Below are 16,892 nucleotides of genomic sequence, written 5' to 3'. Positions count from 1 at the left end.
AACTCCAACTGCGGCAGGATAGACTAGACTTCATACAAAAGAGAAAAGAGACACAGGCAGTCCACAGCTGCTGAAACCTAAGACGCTGAGAGAGACCCTCAGAGGCCCAAGTGCACTACAAGGACTTATAAAATGCCAAAAATAAAGGAGGAAGAATAAAATCTCTGTTGCGGGACAGATGTAGCTAAATTTGTCTGAGAGCCAGATGAAGGAAGCAATGTTCTTAAACTCTGTATCATACAGGGACAGGACACAGAGACGACATTGTGCTGAGTGGCAGAGTGATGCCACACGTTTCAAATCATGATTTTACTATGACCCATAGTTGAGTTGAACTCATTTGTGCTCATATGTTGTGTTAGTTACAGGTCCTCTCAATACTGGGTTTATACATGGTTTGTCAATTAGTAAACTTTTAGTAAAAAAAAAACATTAATTCATTCATTTATTTTTGTTGTTCCCAATACTGATGTCACCATCATACTGGAATTTTTACACTACAAATGAGTTCTGAAGAAAGTTATAGCTAACTTGTTGGGTTAAAAGTCCAACTTGTTTTTCCAAACACGGACAATGTTATTAGCAAGCACACATTATAGCCTACCAAATCCACTTTGGTTGATCAAGGCCATAATTAGATCTTTAATCCAAGACATGTGATAAATGTTTTAACAAATTCTCATTTAGTCTTATAAAAAGTGCAAATGTAATGTTTTATGTAATGCAGAATTGTTGTATGTCAAAATAGATTATCTTGAGATGACAAATGGGGAAAGTGTAAAAGACCTAGTTGTGACACCACAGCGCCATCTAGTGAAGAGAGTAATTCAGTTGCCAGTTTTTACTTGTTTTCCACTAGACAACGAGAAACGAGATTTGAGACAGAGATTAATCAATTTAATGCCACTAACTACATTTCAGGATGTTTCCAATCCTATTAAGTAATATGAAATTATCATAAATAAATAAATCTTATTTTACATGTAAGGGTCTATTTCTTATGTAACCAAAAAGATACCAGTTGATTTTTTACTTTATTTCATTTTACTTATTGTACATTTTATATTTTCCTTGTGTAGCAACTTAATTTTGTTAAAAATTAACAAAACTTAAATAATGAGTTAATATCCTTCTTACAAAATGTATTACCCTGATTCACTATGCTAAGCCTATTGTGTGTTTATATTTTAGATCTGTGGGGATGATTTTCGAGAGAAACTGCGTAGGCCTACATACGTCACTCGCCTGTGCGTGTCTCATCATATCTGTAAATAGAGAATAGTTTCTCTGGCTATTTTGACGAGTGTATGGTGTCGGAGTAGCAGAGGTTAGTTGTCACTGTCACACAACGAGGAGAAAGGTTGACATGGAGCACGCTAAATCTTGAACCTCCGGGAAATAATCAAGCGTGCGTGCCACACGAGTCCTGAAAAGTGAAGCCAAAGCGTCTCGATCGCCCCCAGGTGGCAGGATGCAGTATGGCCATAAACCCCGCCGGACGTTAGACAAACTAAACAGTCAAATTACACGTCAAATATTTTTTTTCCAAAGATGGTTTATTTCATTTTAGGCAGTTTTTTTGTTGTTGTTTTTTTTATCACGCTGATGTTAGTTAAAAGTGCTACAGAGGATGTTTTCGACGACTGAGAAACCAAAGACTGAGTTTTTGAAATGAGCGCATGTGTAAGAACAACCCCCCTCTTTCACAGCTCATTTCGAGGCAACGCCTCCCAAAACTCGTGCACGAGTATTGGCACACGAGTGTTTGTTTACCACCGGCATTCGCTGTGTCTGTTAGTGGATTCATTATGTCGGACTCACCGCAGGTAACTCATAATCTGCAGTTGTTACTCCTGACAAAAACATTGCATGCAGCGCCTGTGGAGTGTGGAAAGTTACTGGAGCGTGCACGTCTCTCACAAGGAACGTAATGGCAGTGATTGACAAGCCAGAGGACCAATCGTTTGTGTGATGATTACACAAACTATTGGCTGATGTTTTTTAGGCCCTACCTCGTGCACAGATGATGTATATTAATAGGCTTGTTTGAAATGAGTAAATTCTGTGCAGAACCGATCACCGGTGATCACAGCAAGATGCATGCGGGTTAGAAATGTGTTCGAGGGTGGGCCGCCTTGCTCTGTCATCATGCCGACATGTCAAAAACCTCTCGCGATGGCGAGGCGGACGTGTCGGATTCTGCAGTCGAGCGCAGTTGCTCTCCACCGGCTGCGCTGACCAAAAGCACGACGGGAAACGACTTGCTGACGACACATCTTAATGCTTATTGGTGTAAACAACCGTGATGTATTGATCTCTTTTAAAACGTTTGATTTTAAAACTCTAAAACCATGTTTTTATGTGTAAAAATAATGTGCGAATATTCCCAAACTCTATGACACTGCGATCTCTCTGTGGGTTATGCGATACAATATAAAACATGTCTGTAATTAAAGTTAAAATGAGTGATAAGCACATCTTTTGAATGGAAATAAACACGTACTTTGGGTGTATTGTTCATTGTTTATTTTCATATAAAAGCAACAGAACTTAAATTACATCCATTTTATCAGCAACACAGCGTACGAGTGTGAATCCCGCGATATCCGCCTTTGATCTCGTAGGTGTCTGATCCACTATGAGAACAGAGAAATGTCCATCTTGCCTGCACTTTTTTCACTCCTCCCCTCACTGCAGCCGCCTACTCTCGGCTGAACTTCAGGCGAGGCTAGGCGCATCTCAAACAAGCCTAATATTATTCCTTTCAGTGCACCTAATAAATAGTCTTTTATCAGTTAGTAAAGACAGTTTCAAGTAATATTGCAAAAATGTATAAAACAAAACATCCTCTATAGCACCTTTAAAGTGTTCGTCCTTTAAATAAGTTTAAAAACGCAGGTTTTTAGGTCATGACTGACAGCTGAGATTGATAGCTTCTCTGACTGAAGTCGTCACTGAAGCACCAACTGACTTTTTTCTGGATTTTCGGGAGGAGATTGGAGCTTTAACTTTAATATCTACATTTCCAGAACTGTTTATTTCACACAGACACATGAGTTGTTCTGCTTTCTTAACCGATTCTGCAGGAGTGTGGGCAGGACCTTGATAACAGGGTTGCCAGGTTTTCACAACAAAACCCGCCAAATTGCTCCTCAAAACTAGGCCAAAACTAGCCCAATCGCATTTCAGGAGGGTCCCACGGTAAAAATCGCATTTCGGGGGTAAAATTAGCTTTTTTGGTGGGGCTCCCCTGGTAATATTCGCATTCCAGGGACTAAATATCGCGTTATTTTGGGTCGATTCAACCCGCGGACATGAAAAACAACCCGTGGCAACAGTGTAAAAGTAGCCCAATTCCACGGGAAAACCACAGACTTGGCAACACTGCTTGATAGCACAGCTCCACTTCACGCTCACTACGCAGACTCAGGCTCCAAGTTCACTATGCGCAGACTCAAGGCAGTGAGTCTATGGGAGTTAAAAAAAAAAAAAGTCTGCTGTCAAAACGAGAACACGACAGAGCTCGCTTTTCGGAGATAGCGAGAACTGAGGGATTTGAAATGTTGTCAAAGTTACGTGGAGATGCTGCTGTTTTATTATGTAAGGTATTTTATTGAACAGATAAACTGCCTTATGTATCTCTCTAACAGAATTCACTGTAAAGTGTTATCTATTATGAAGGGTCATTTATGGTTGTTTTAGCGTTGTGCTGAAATTTTCAAGGAAGTATCGTGAAGGGTTGCCAAGTTTTCACAACAAAACCCGCCCGATTGCTCCTCAAAACTAGCCCAATCGCATTTCAGGGGAGTCCCATGGTAAAAATCGCATTCCGGGGGTAAAATGTGCTTTTTTGGCGGGGCTCCCCTGGTAAAATTCGCATTCCAGGGACTAAATATTGCATTATTTTGGGTCGATTCAACCCGCGGACATGAAAAACAACCCGCGGCAACAGTGTAAAAGTAGCCCAATTGACCGTTCGCAAAGACCCACCCCCTTTAGTTACTGTTGCTATGTCCGACAAGCCATGCCGCTCATGCCACACATCATGTTCTTAGGCAGACTGATCATCTCTTCCTACTAGTTCATTTATAGCATCAAATAAACATGAATGAACATCATAAGGAAATTAAGTAATCTTGTTTTAATCACGGAAAGACGTCAGTACACACCTTTTTTTCAAGTTCAAATCCACCTACATTAATCTGCTAACTTCCCTGACTGCTTTGTCGGACAAAATGGCAGATTCTGTGTTATGATTGGTTAGATTCGCCTGTCAATCAAACTCCTGGCGAAGGGTCAGTTCCGCGGTTGGCAACACTGGTACTGTGTCTATTAATGGGTGAAGCTACAGTAACATCTTCAGCTAGTCAGTCTCTTCCTAGTAATAAATGTTTTATGGGCACAGTAGGACAACAATATTCATCCGCAGTCACATAAGCCAAAGAGCGACCAAAACAGTTCTCCCGCAAAATGCATGCAGTTTTGTTTTTGTAATGCTAGAGGGCCAAAAGTTACATAGTGTATCTTTAATAACTTTCAATGACTAGACAAGTTGTTTTTTGAGTGAGCACAAATGTACAATTGTTTGTGATCAAAATTTATTCTTTAAAAGTGAATAACTACATTTGTAGTGTTCTCATTACAATGCAATCTGCACATTATCAAACGCGTATATACTGTATGTAAACACATTAAAGAAATATAATCTACAGACGTTCCTAATAAAATAAACATAGATTTAAAATGTGTCTCCAAATATCTGTTGTTGAGTTCTGCTACTGTGACAGTTGATGAAAAAGAGGAAAATGTTTCCAAATGAAAACACACAACCTTACATGAGTTTACAGTGCTTAAAGCTGTCCTAAAAGACAGGAAGTGCTGCTTAATTCAAACGGTCTGGAGCGATCACACAAACACACATGTGATTAGGTTGGTTTGGTTGGGGAAAAAACCCTACTTGAAGAGTAAAATATGAAAGAAAAAAAAGCAACCAATGGAATGTGAGTATCATTAAAGCCATGTGATAAACAAATCTGATATCTGACTTTGGCTGTTGCATAAATACAAAAAGAACAAATTGGAAGTGCAATAAAGCAAATGCAGCAAATGGTGATCCGAGGTCTTATCCTCATCATCATTGTCATCATCTGGAAGTCCAAAAGTCAGTGAGAATAAAAGCACCAAGTGACAAAGAAAAAAACAAACAAAAAAAACATGGCAAAAGAGGGTGTCTTCTATTCTTCTTCTTCCTCTTCCTCCTCCTCTCCTCCCATCACCTCTACGATGAGTTCGGCGGTGCAGACGGCCTCCCCGACGCTGTTCATGGCCTTGCAGGTGTACTTTGCGTCATCATCACCGTTGACCTCAGAAATGACCAGACTGCAGTTTCCATCTTCGTCGTAATCAATCTGAAAATGGCGCGTCTCTTTTATCGGCTGGTCGTCCTTAAACCACACCACCTCTGGGTCAGGATAACCTGTTTGTACATAATAAAAATAATAGTGTAGTAATTTGACACAAAATGCATGAATACTAAAAGATCCTAATTACTACCTTATTACTAACTTAATAATAATAAGAATCTTGAGCAGCAAATCAGCATATTAGAATGATTTCTGAAGGATCATGTGACACTGAAGACTGGAGTAATGATGCTGAACATTTAACTTTGCCATTACCTGAATATCATCTTAAGTTTCATAAATAAATACTATTCATAATATTTATGGAACAGTAAATGTGGCTGTGGGTTGTTGGTAAACATTTCAACACTGTATTAAGTCATCTTTAAAGCCACATTTAATCAATGCACCATATTTTATCCATAGATTGTTTTAGCAGTATGTAACCATATCATTTTACCTTCAATTTTGCAGTCGAATCGAGCAGCGCTGCCCTCCACCACCTCGACGTCTTTAATAACAGTGCTGAACGTGGGTTTCATTAGAGTCTGCTCCTCCAATTCAACAGAAAATGGTTTATCCTCTGTTATGACAGATAAACAGGAAGATTTTGGACAAAAAAATGTTAAAGGCTTTAAATGAACATTTACTAACTCATTTGTATGAATTCAGTAATAAATAAATACACACACTTCTTTACCACAAGGGCATATTGAGTTAAAGAGGACTTATTATGCCCTTTTACAAAGTTTGTGTACTCTACAAGAATAGGTTTTCATGCTTGAATGTTTGGGGGGGGGGGGGGGGGGGGGTAGTTTTATTATTATTATTTTTTAAAATATTTTACATTGTTGCAGCACCTCTCTTCCCAGTCTGCCAGTAACTCTCTGGGGTGCGTTTCCGGAAAACATTGTATAGTTGCATATTCCGTCGTTATCAACACAGTTCAACGATTTGCCATTTCCCAAAACCATAGTTCCAATGAACATTCGCAAACTTACGTGGTTGTAACTGCAGCTCTCGAGCTGTGGTTATATGCATAGTTTCTTGTTAAATTACATGTGGACTTAAATAGATCATGCTTTCGGGAGCAATAAGCAATAAACACTAAATACATTCTACAGCTGGTCATACAATTAAAATATCATCAAAAAGTTGATTTATTTCACTAATTCCATTCAAAAAGTGAAACTTGTATATTATATTCAATCATTACACACAGACTGATATATTTCAAATGTTTATTTCTTTTAATTTTGATGATTATAACTGACAACTAAGGAAAAATCCCAAATTCAGTATCTCAGAAAATTAGAATATTACTTAAGACCAATACAAAGAAAGGATTTTTAGAAATCTTGGCCAACTGAAAAGTATGAACATGAAAAGTATGAGCATGTACAGCACTCAATGCTTAGTTGGGGCTCCTTTTGCCTGAATTACTGCAGCAATGCAGCGTGGCATGGAGTCGATCAGTCTGTGGCACTGCTCAGGTGTTATGAGAGCCCAAGTTGCTCTGATAGTGGCCTTCAGGGTCTGGCATATCGCATCTTCCTCTTCACAATACCCCCATAAATTTTCTATGGGGTTAAGGTCAGACGAGTTTTGCCAATTAATAACAGGAATACCATGGTCCTTAAACCATGTACTGGTAGCTTTGGCATTGTGTGCAGGTGCCAAGTCCTGTTGGAAAATGAAATCTGCATCTCCATAAAATTGGTCAGCAGCAGGAAGCATGAAGTGCTCTAAAACTTCCTGGTATACGGCTGCGTTGACCTTGGACCTCAGAAAACACAGTGGACCAACACTAGCAGATGACATGGCACCCCAAACCATCACTGACTGTGGAAACTTTACAATGGACATCAAGCAACGTGGATTGTGTGCCTCTCCTCTCTTCCTCCAGACTCTTGGACCCTGATTTCCAAAGGAAATGCAAAATTTACTTTCATCAGAGAACATAACTTTGGACCACTCAGCAGCAATCCAGTCCTTTTTGTCTTTAGCCGCTTCTGACGCTGTCTGTTGTTCAAGAGTGGCTTGACACAAGGAATGCGACAGCTGAAACCCATGTCTTGCATACGTCTGTGCGTAGTGGTTCTTGAAGCACTGACTCCAGCTGCAGTCCATTCTTTGTGAATCTCCCCCACATTTTTGAATGGGTTTTGTTTCACAATCCTCTCCAGGGTGCAGTTATCCCTATTGCTTGTACACTTTTTTCTACCACATCTTTTCCTTTCCTTCGCCTCTCTATTAATGTACTTGGACACAGAGCTCTGTGAACAGCCAGCTTTTGCAGTGATCTTTTGTGTCTTGTCCTCCTTGTGCAAGGTGTCAATGGTCGTCTTTTGTACAATTGTCAAGTCAGCAGTCTTCCCCATGATTGTGTAGCCTACAGAACTAGACTGAGAGACCATTTAAAGGCCTTTGCAGGTGTTTTGAGTTAATTAGCTGATTAGAGTGTGGCACCAGGTGTCTTCAATATTGAACCTTTTCACAATATTCTAATTTTCTGAGATACTGAATTTGGGATTTTCCTTAGTTGTCAGTTATAATCATCAAAATTAAAAGAAATAAACATTTGAAATATATCAGTCTGTGTGTAATGAATGAATATAATATACAAGTTTCACTTTTTGAATGGAATTAGTGAAATAAATCAACTTTTTGATGATATTCTAATTATATGACCAGCACCTGTATTTTAGCATGTTAACAATCAACACTGTTTTTGAAGGGTGTACATGTGTGTAAATTGCACAAGAGAACTCGGAGCATATGATATATAAGGGAACCCGCTATGAATCAAACATAAAAAATAAATCAAAATGACATGGAACAAAAACAGTGAAGTAGTCATTAGGTGCCATATTCGTTACAGCAGAGATCTCAAATAGATTAATCAGTAGAAGTTATTACTTCTCCACCCGTGCATAACGTAATTAAAGGGATAGTTCACCCAAAAATGAAAATTATCCCATGATTTACTCACCCTCAAGCCATCCTGGGTGTATATGACTATCTTCGTTTAGACAAACACAGAGATACATTTAAAAATATCCTTAGTCCTCCAAGGTTTATAACGCTTGTGAATGGGGGGCCGTGTTTTGAAGTAAAAAATAATGCATCCATCCATAAAAAAGTAATCCATATAGGTTAATAAAAGCCTTCTGAAGCGAAGTGATGCATTCTTGAAAAATATCCATATTTAAAACTTTATAAATTCAAATAACTAGCTTTCAGCGGATGGCCGTATGCAGAATGCACAAGTCAATTTGCCACGAAAGAGTGTCCTTTGACCTGATGCACAATGTAATGATGAATGTGGAGGTGCAGAGGAGAGAGCAAAACAAATCACCGGTCACAGATTATAAGTCTAAAACAATAATGGAACTGGAACTGGCGCTGCGTTCGTTCCGTAAGTAGAATAGGGAAGGTGTAGGACATACAGCGTAAGCTTTTTGAAGAATACGAAAGTGCGGTTTTTGGCGGAAGCACTTGGAAGGCGATCATTTGTTTATATAAAGCATATACATTTAAATTTTTTTCAAAAATAACCGATTGTTCTCTAGATAAGACCCTTATTCCTCGTCTGGTATCGTTTAAAGCCCTTTGAAGCTGCACTGAAACTGTAATTTTGACCTTCAACCGTTTGGAGATCATTGAAGTCCACTATAAGGAGAATAATCCTGGAATGTTTTCATCAAAAACCTTAATTTCTTTTCGACTGAAGAAAGAAGGACATGGACATCTTGGATGACATGGAGGTGAGTAAATTATCAGGAAAATTTGAATGTGAACTAATCCTTTAATCTACAAGTTACATCGTTGTACGTGAAACACACACCTGTTTAGATCCTGTCTCTATGAAGCCCCTCCTCCTGAAAAGCACAGTGTGCTCTGATTGGTCACCTGGACCAGTGTGTTGTGATTGGTCAACCGCTTTGAGCGTGTTTTGGAAATGTCACGGCCGTTACCATAACTGCATTAGATTCGGGGAGGAAAAACAGCTTCTCTTGTACATGGCGACAACACACTACTAATGCAACTCAACCAGGCCCCGCCCCTTTAATTTGATTATGCCTTGGGTGGGAATATTTAAATGGGGAATATTGTGATGTGTTTGTTCCCAGAATGAAAACTCAAGTCGATGCGTTTTCAGGACTTCAGAAACAGTGTGCACTGATATGCTGAATTAGAAACTCCCACTGGAATGACTTTGTGCTTTGTAACTTTGCACTCTGTTTTCATGCTCAAACAGCAACATTACACACTAAAAAATGTAAGATGTGAAAAAGCATAATATGTCCTCTTTAAAACAATTCACTGAGTCAATACTAGACTTTTATTTAAGGGTTGGTCATACAGAATAAGTTGTACCTTCAGTGGGAGAACCCTTTTTGGCGTGAACGCCTGCCATCAACGCCATGTTAGACAGTCGACCGATAGCTCGTACCGCGTGCCCTGTTTTCTGGAGAAGAGAGTGCAAAACTATCAGTTATCACTTTATTCACCAACACATCAGTAACAGAACTATATGATAACAAACACACTGCGAGAAGATCTTCAGCTCATTGTAATCAGACTTTCAATAATACAAGAAACAAGGAGAAAACCAACATTTTATGTCACATTATGATCATTCTAGATCCTCACCTGCCACTTTCTTCTCAGAATATACTTCTTCATCCTCTCTTTAGAAAGTTTCTTGGCCTCCATGATGGTGGTGTCCTGTTTGAGCCATGGGTGTTGGAAACACTGATCGCAGGTCAGACGAGCTCTGAAGACAAAAAAACACAGATATAATAATGTGTATGTGAAAAAGAAAATGTATAGTCTCTGACAAAGAACTGAATCTCAGAGTGCACAGATGCATGATGCAAGACAGAGGAAATCAAGTAAATCAGACATTTAAAATGACTCACCATATAAGGCAACAAATATATACTTTCAAGTATTTTCTGAATAAGGAAAAGTGAAAGTGAAGCAGAGATGTGCACTCACTTCATGTCTTTCTTCAGCAGGTTACTGATAAAGTCTTTGGCCTCGTCTGAGATCTCATCAAATGCCTCGTCTTCAAAGTCCCACGTCGCTGAGGTCACATTAGACAGCGTCTCATTATCATTGTCCCCCATGAAGGGAGACAAACCACTGACGCTAAATACAACAAGAAACAATGAAAGAAAGTAAGTGGAGCTATAATATCGTCACACTAAAAAAAAGGGAAAAAGTAAGCTGCTTTAGTCCAGTAAGGGTTCATCTTGAAATATTGTGTACCATGACCTGAAGGTAGACATTTTTACAATTATACTAAAAGGCCTTTTGCTTGCTGCTCGATGCCCAGATAAACATTGGGGAACTGAGGAGATCACAGAGAAACACAAGATAATCTACAGCTCCATCTTTCTGTTAGCACAGATACTCTTATCACACATACTATATAAACTCATAAAACTCTGACAGACAGCTTAGAAAACAAACTATAAAAATAAAACAGACTAGGTTTCATGAGGGACTATAGTATTCCTCTGTTTCCAAAAGTAAAAATGCAAACACCTTGCTGAAGTGTTTTCCATTTCAAACAGGAAAGACTATTATGCAAACAAATCTCACACATTTTTCCCAACAACAATAGTGGGATGATCATCCCTACAGAAAAGAAGTGTGTTTAATTGTATTGAATATACACTTCAAATCTTAAAAGGTACACTATGTAACTTTTGGCACTCTAGCGGTTAATAAATTAAACTGCATGTGTCTTGTGGAAGAACATTGTAGCCGGAGCTACTTCTCTGTTTATGTATATGACGAGTCATGCAGGTAATGGGATACTCCGCAGTGGTTATTGTCCCGCTCAGTCTAAAATAGTCCGAATATAAAGTGATGTAGTGATTCATGATAAGACAAAAACATATTTTGGAAGATGGATTCATAATGTACTCACTCAATTACATACATTTTCCACAACAAATAAAAAGTTGCATAGTGTACCTTTAAAAGTATATTTAAAAAAAATATATATTAATGAAATAAAAGGCCACATACGTGTACTAAAAGAGACTATGCTTTTATGACTGTTTCTTAACAAAAGTACACATTTGAAAGGTGCACTTTGTAATAATGTCAATTTTTTTTTTTTTAAATGTAAAAAAGTACATTTTAAATCATTAGGTTTTAATAATCTTCTGTCATAATTTAAAGAAGTACAATTATTTTGATCTGTTGACTAACATACTAAAACATACTTGATTATAATTCAGTGTGCTTTTTGATATTACATTTATAGTTAATATATTCAATGTACTAAATTCCAACTTTATCATTACAAATGTGTAATTACAAATGTTTATAGTTTTCATAGAAATGGCATTAATGATTATTTTAGTTTAACACAAATGCTTGTCAGTACATTTGACGATACACTTTGAACACATTTCAAAGACAATAGAAGTAACTATGAGATTACATATAAAGATGTACTTTTTTAAAGTCCTTAAGTGGGTTCAGCTAATTGCATTTAATATAAATTGAAACTATAATACATTTTTATTTACAATAGTTGCAATTAAATGCTATTAAGTGTCTGAAAACATTACATTGAGTACATCAGTATATTCTTTTAAAGTATATTTTTTTCTGTAATAGACTCTTTTATAGAATCATAAAGTACTTGATTTCCACAAAATTGGAACACGTCAATTATGAGGCTCTACAAATTTGGATCATAGGCAAGGAAACACCCTGGATGAATTGAAAGGCTACCATATATAATTATTTATTAAATTGTTTGGATAATTTAACCAATAAGAGTGTAGCGCAAGTTTACATTTATTCCATATAATTCTGCAGATTTTACACCTAGATCTAGATCAGCACAGAAAATGGGAAAAAAATGAATTGGTCATCAAGGTAATTTCTCTTCAGAATGAATGTGAAATGAATAAAGCTATTGTCTTATGTAGAGCTGCTTTACAGCAAAATTTGATTTTCTCATATTTGATGAAGTTTGCATCATTGATCATTATTTGCCTGTTTATTACTATGAAGCTGCTTTGAAACAATCTGTATTGTATAAAACAAGGGTGACTTGACTTGTGTACTCACAGGATGTAGCAGATAACTCCTATACTCCACATGTCTGTAGCGTAACTGATGGCCTCATAATTAATCACCTCTGGAGCCACAAACTCTGGGGTGCCAAAAAGGACTTTCAGAGATCCAGCAGTCTCTACAGCCAAACATAAGACACAAAACAATTAATGATTCAACTTTAAAACAATATTTTTTAAAATAAACACATGACTTAAATTGTTTCTCAGTTGAAATTGTGAAAGTGAAAAGCATTGGAAAATGTCAAAATTCTATACTGACCGTGGATTATCATCAGTAAGTCCTATATAAATTGAAGTCTGAATATAATTTTTTCCTGATAATAATTAAATTTATAATAATATGTTAGAACTTTAATAAAATAAACAAATAAAAAATTAAAATGCAATTACCAAGTCTGCGTGCCAGTCCAAAGTCAATTAGTTTGATTTTGCTGCCGGTCTTATTGACACACATGATGTTCTCAGGTTTCAGGTCCAGGTGGACAATGCCTTTCTTATGGATGAAATTTACTCCATCCACAATCTGAAGCATGTATTTGATCACCTCTCTCTCTGTCAGCTCAAAGTCCTCATCTATTATCCGCTCAAACAGTTCCCCTCCAGAGATCCTGAAGAACAACGAATTTCAGCCAATACACCAGACATGTTCAACTAAAAGTCTCAAACTCTATAAGAGTTTATCCATGTAAAACAAAACAAAAGAAAGGGCATCTGCCGATAATCAATAGATTAGTCAGACATTTTCAAAGGATTATAACTTATTCTTGTCACTTTTAAATAAAAGCAACTTGCACTGGCATATCTTAAAATATGTCACTGCCATTGTTTTGTCTCAAAATGCACATCAGCAATGTTATTTTTTCTAAGGCACATTTATAAAAGCTACTTAAATGTCTTAATCTAAGGCCTAATCTTGGCTTAATTTAAAGGTGCCCTAGAATCAAAAATTGAATTTACCTCGGCATAGTTGAATAACAAGAGTTCAGTACATGGAAAAGACATACGTTGAGTTTCAAACTCCATTGCTTCCTCCTTCTTATATAAATCTCATTTGTTTAAAAGACCTCCGGAAAACAGGTGAATCTCAACATAACACGGACTGTTACGTAACAGTCGGGATCATTAATATGTATGACCCCAATATTTGCATATGCCAGCCCATGATTGAGGCATTATACAAGGGCAGCCAGTATTAACATCTGGATCTGTGCACAGCTGAATCATCAGACTAGGTAAGCAAGCAAGAACAATAGCGAAAAATGGCAGATGGAGCAATAAAAACTGACATGATCCATGATTACATGATATTTTTAGTGATATTTGTAAATTGTCTTTCTAAATGTTTCGTTAGCATGTTGCTAATGTACTGTTAAATGTGGTTAAAGTTACCATCGTTTCTTACTGTATTCACAGAGACAAGACTGTCGTTATTTTCATTTTTAAACACTTGAAGTCTGTATAATTCATAAACACAACTTCATTCTTTATAAATCTCTCCAACAGTGTAGCATTAGCCGTTAGCCATGGAGCACTATCAAACTCATTCAGAATCAAATGTAAACATCCAAATAAATACTATACTCACAGGAATCGATGCATGCATGCAGCATGAATGACGAACATCTTGTAAAGATCCATTTGAGGGTTATATTAGCTGTGTGAACTTTGTTTATGCACTGTATAACTGCACTTACAGTCGAGAGCTCGGGAGGGCAGGGTGCGAGAGATTTAAAGGGGCCGCAGCCTGAATCGGTGCATAGTTAATGATGCCCCAAAATAGGCAGTTAAAAAAATTAATAAAAAAAAAATCTATGGGGTATTTTGAGCTGAAACTTCACAAACACATTCAGGGGACACCTTAGACTTATATTACATCTTTTGAAAAGACGTTCTATGGCACCTTTAAGCCCTGTCTGAGAAACCAGACCTAAAGCTCATAAAACTCATATCTACTTACATCTCCAGCACCATTACGATGTCTGTCTTTGCCTCAAAAGCGTCGATACACTGCACAAGCTTTGGGTGATGCAGGTCATTCATAATTGCAATTTCCTGTCTGACGTTTTCTTTTTCTTTGGCAGAATATGCTTTTATGAATTTCCCCGCCCAAACCTTTTTAGTGGACTTTTCTATCAGTTTGAAAACAGTCCCAAATTTTCCTCTGAAAAGAAAAATAAAGAAAAAATAAATAAAGACTGACGACTCAAACTTTCTGATCAACACAAAATGCTGCTTTTCTTTTAATTTTAAGTAAAAAAAAAAAAAAAAAAAAAAAAAAAAAAAAAAAAAAAAAAAAAAAATATATATATATATAATATATATATATATATATATATATATATATATATATATATATATAAATGATTAATGTTGTTGCAGGTTCCTTTATTGTACAATAATCTCAAATTATTAACTCATTTTATTGATCTACTGTCATACTCACGAGCCCATTCGTTCTTCCACATCATACAGGTCCTTCACTTTTACATCTGACTTGATCGTCACATCTCTGTAGTCTGGTTCCTTCTCTGTTTCTGTTGTGAAAAGACAGGAAATAGATTCCTATTATTCTGGATCGTCTATAATCAGTCATGTTGCAATATTTAACACTTTTTGAAAAAACTGAAAATGAAACTTTGAAAAACCTCAGTAGATATGCTTCCTTTACAGTTTTTTCGTGTTGGCACATTTTTTAAAACAGTAAGCTCAATTGTCACAACTGTTGTCTGGAAACTCTTTAGCATATCTGCAAAATGTAGTTACTCACACAAAACATTTCATTCATTTTCCAAAACCTAGTTTTGTCTAGCCGAATGCTCTGGTGTATCTTTTGTGTAGCTTTTTAGATACAGTAGGTAAAAATTACTAAGAAAAGTCAATACTGTAGTACACAAAAAGAAAAAAAGAAAATTTGTATTTACAGTATACAGTACATTTTTGTAGAAATGTTTTACACACTCTATCATGTCTTCCACTCACACTACCACCACCACACATTCTTATATATCTTTCTGCTGCTCTTCCATGGCAAAGCAACTGTGAATTTTCAGTTTACGTGTAACACATTTCTACAAAAATAAATGCACTGTATAGTGTTGTGACTTTCTTCCATGTTATAAAATAGTAGTGATAGTGCTGGGCAAACTCCATATTCATCGCCTATAGTAAATCATCAAACCCTTTTGAAATAATTACTTTATTTGTCGTACAGCCTGAAATCAAAACCCATTCCAAAAATTGGAACTGGATTTATTTACAATTTTTTAAATTTAACTTACGGAACTGATGCGACACCAGTTCTGTTTTTTTCCGTAATTTGAATACGGAAGATATTTTACTTCATAGCTTGTTTAAATATGGATTTTTTTTTTTTTTTTTTACACAAATGCATCACTTTATGGCCTTTATGGCCTTTATTAACCCCCAGAGTCATGTGGAATATGTTTATGATGGATAAATGTGGATGGAGACACTTTCTTCAGCTCATACTCGTTTGGTTAAGCGTACTGCCATTATAAAGCTTGCATGCGTCAGGATATTTATTAATATTTCTCCGATTGTGTTCATCAGAAAGAAGAAAGTCATATACACCAAGGATGGCTTGAGGGTGAGTAAAGCTTGGGGTAATTTTCATTTTAAAGTGAACTAATTCTTTAACTACTGCTGCCTGATTACTGCTTAATCAGGTAACCATTCATATTCCTGAATCACCATTAAGTTTAAGGAATGTACCTGATCTCCATTCAGATTAACATATTCCCACTGAAACGCGATCACAAAAACAACAACAACAACAAAAACCTGCACCTTTTGTTTGAGAAAGTGACTGGCCAGTGACTAGCTATTTTGTGATATTTAAACAGAGTACACTCTAAAAAATGCTGGGTTAAAAACAACCCATGTTGGGTTGAAAATGAACCCAGCGATTGGGTTATTTTGACCCAGCAGTTGGGTTTTTGCCCAACCTGCTGGGTAGTTTTATTGAACTCAACTATTGTTTAAAAAATACTGTATTTCTTGCTTAAAATGAACCCAAAGTGTTTTGGAAATTAACATTTATTAATATGTTTAATAAATGAACATTTATTAATAGGTTTAATGAATAATAATGAAACAATAATAAACATTTATCAAATTGCTTATTGATACATGTTCACCTTTTGATTATTATTGTTGCCTCTAGTATTATGTGTCTGATTTTTAATTTCCAACATATTTTGGGTTCATTTTAAACCAGCCATACAGTAATTTTTTAAACAATAGTTGGGTTAAATAAAACTGCCCAACAGGTTGGGAAAACATTTAAAACAACCCAATCGCTGGGTTTGTCCATTTTCAACCCAACTTGGGTTGTTTTTAACCCAGCATTTTTAGAGTG

General features: G+C 36.6%; 1 protein-coding gene across 1 annotated transcript in view; it reads right to left on the bottom strand.

Annotated features, from left to right (window-relative positions):
* Positions 1-4,576: 4,576 nt before the first annotated feature.
* The window catches only part of mylka (myosin, light chain kinase a), a 114,986-nt gene continuing 102,670 nt past the window's right edge, over positions 4,577-16,892 (bottom strand). Inside the window, 9 exon segments of the mRNA XM_048192919.1 lie at positions 4,577-5,476; positions 5,863-5,985; positions 9,783-9,873; positions 10,059-10,182; positions 10,407-10,559; positions 12,507-12,630; positions 12,905-13,122; positions 14,472-14,675; positions 14,958-15,048. Coding sequence (XP_048048876.1) covers positions 5,235-5,476; positions 5,863-5,985; positions 9,783-9,873; positions 10,059-10,182; positions 10,407-10,559; positions 12,507-12,630; positions 12,905-13,122; positions 14,472-14,675; positions 14,958-15,048 — 1,370 coding nt within the window. The 3' untranslated portion in view covers positions 4,577-5,234.

Source organism: Megalobrama amblycephala, linkage group LG6, assembly GCF_018812025.1.
Source record: "Megalobrama amblycephala isolate DHTTF-2021 linkage group LG6, ASM1881202v1, whole genome shotgun sequence".
NCBI classification, from domain to species: domain Eukaryota; kingdom Metazoa; phylum Chordata; class Actinopteri; order Cypriniformes; family Xenocyprididae; genus Megalobrama; species Megalobrama amblycephala.
Note: the sequence above shows the minus strand (reverse complement) of the source record. Positions and strands in the feature narration are given on the sequence as shown.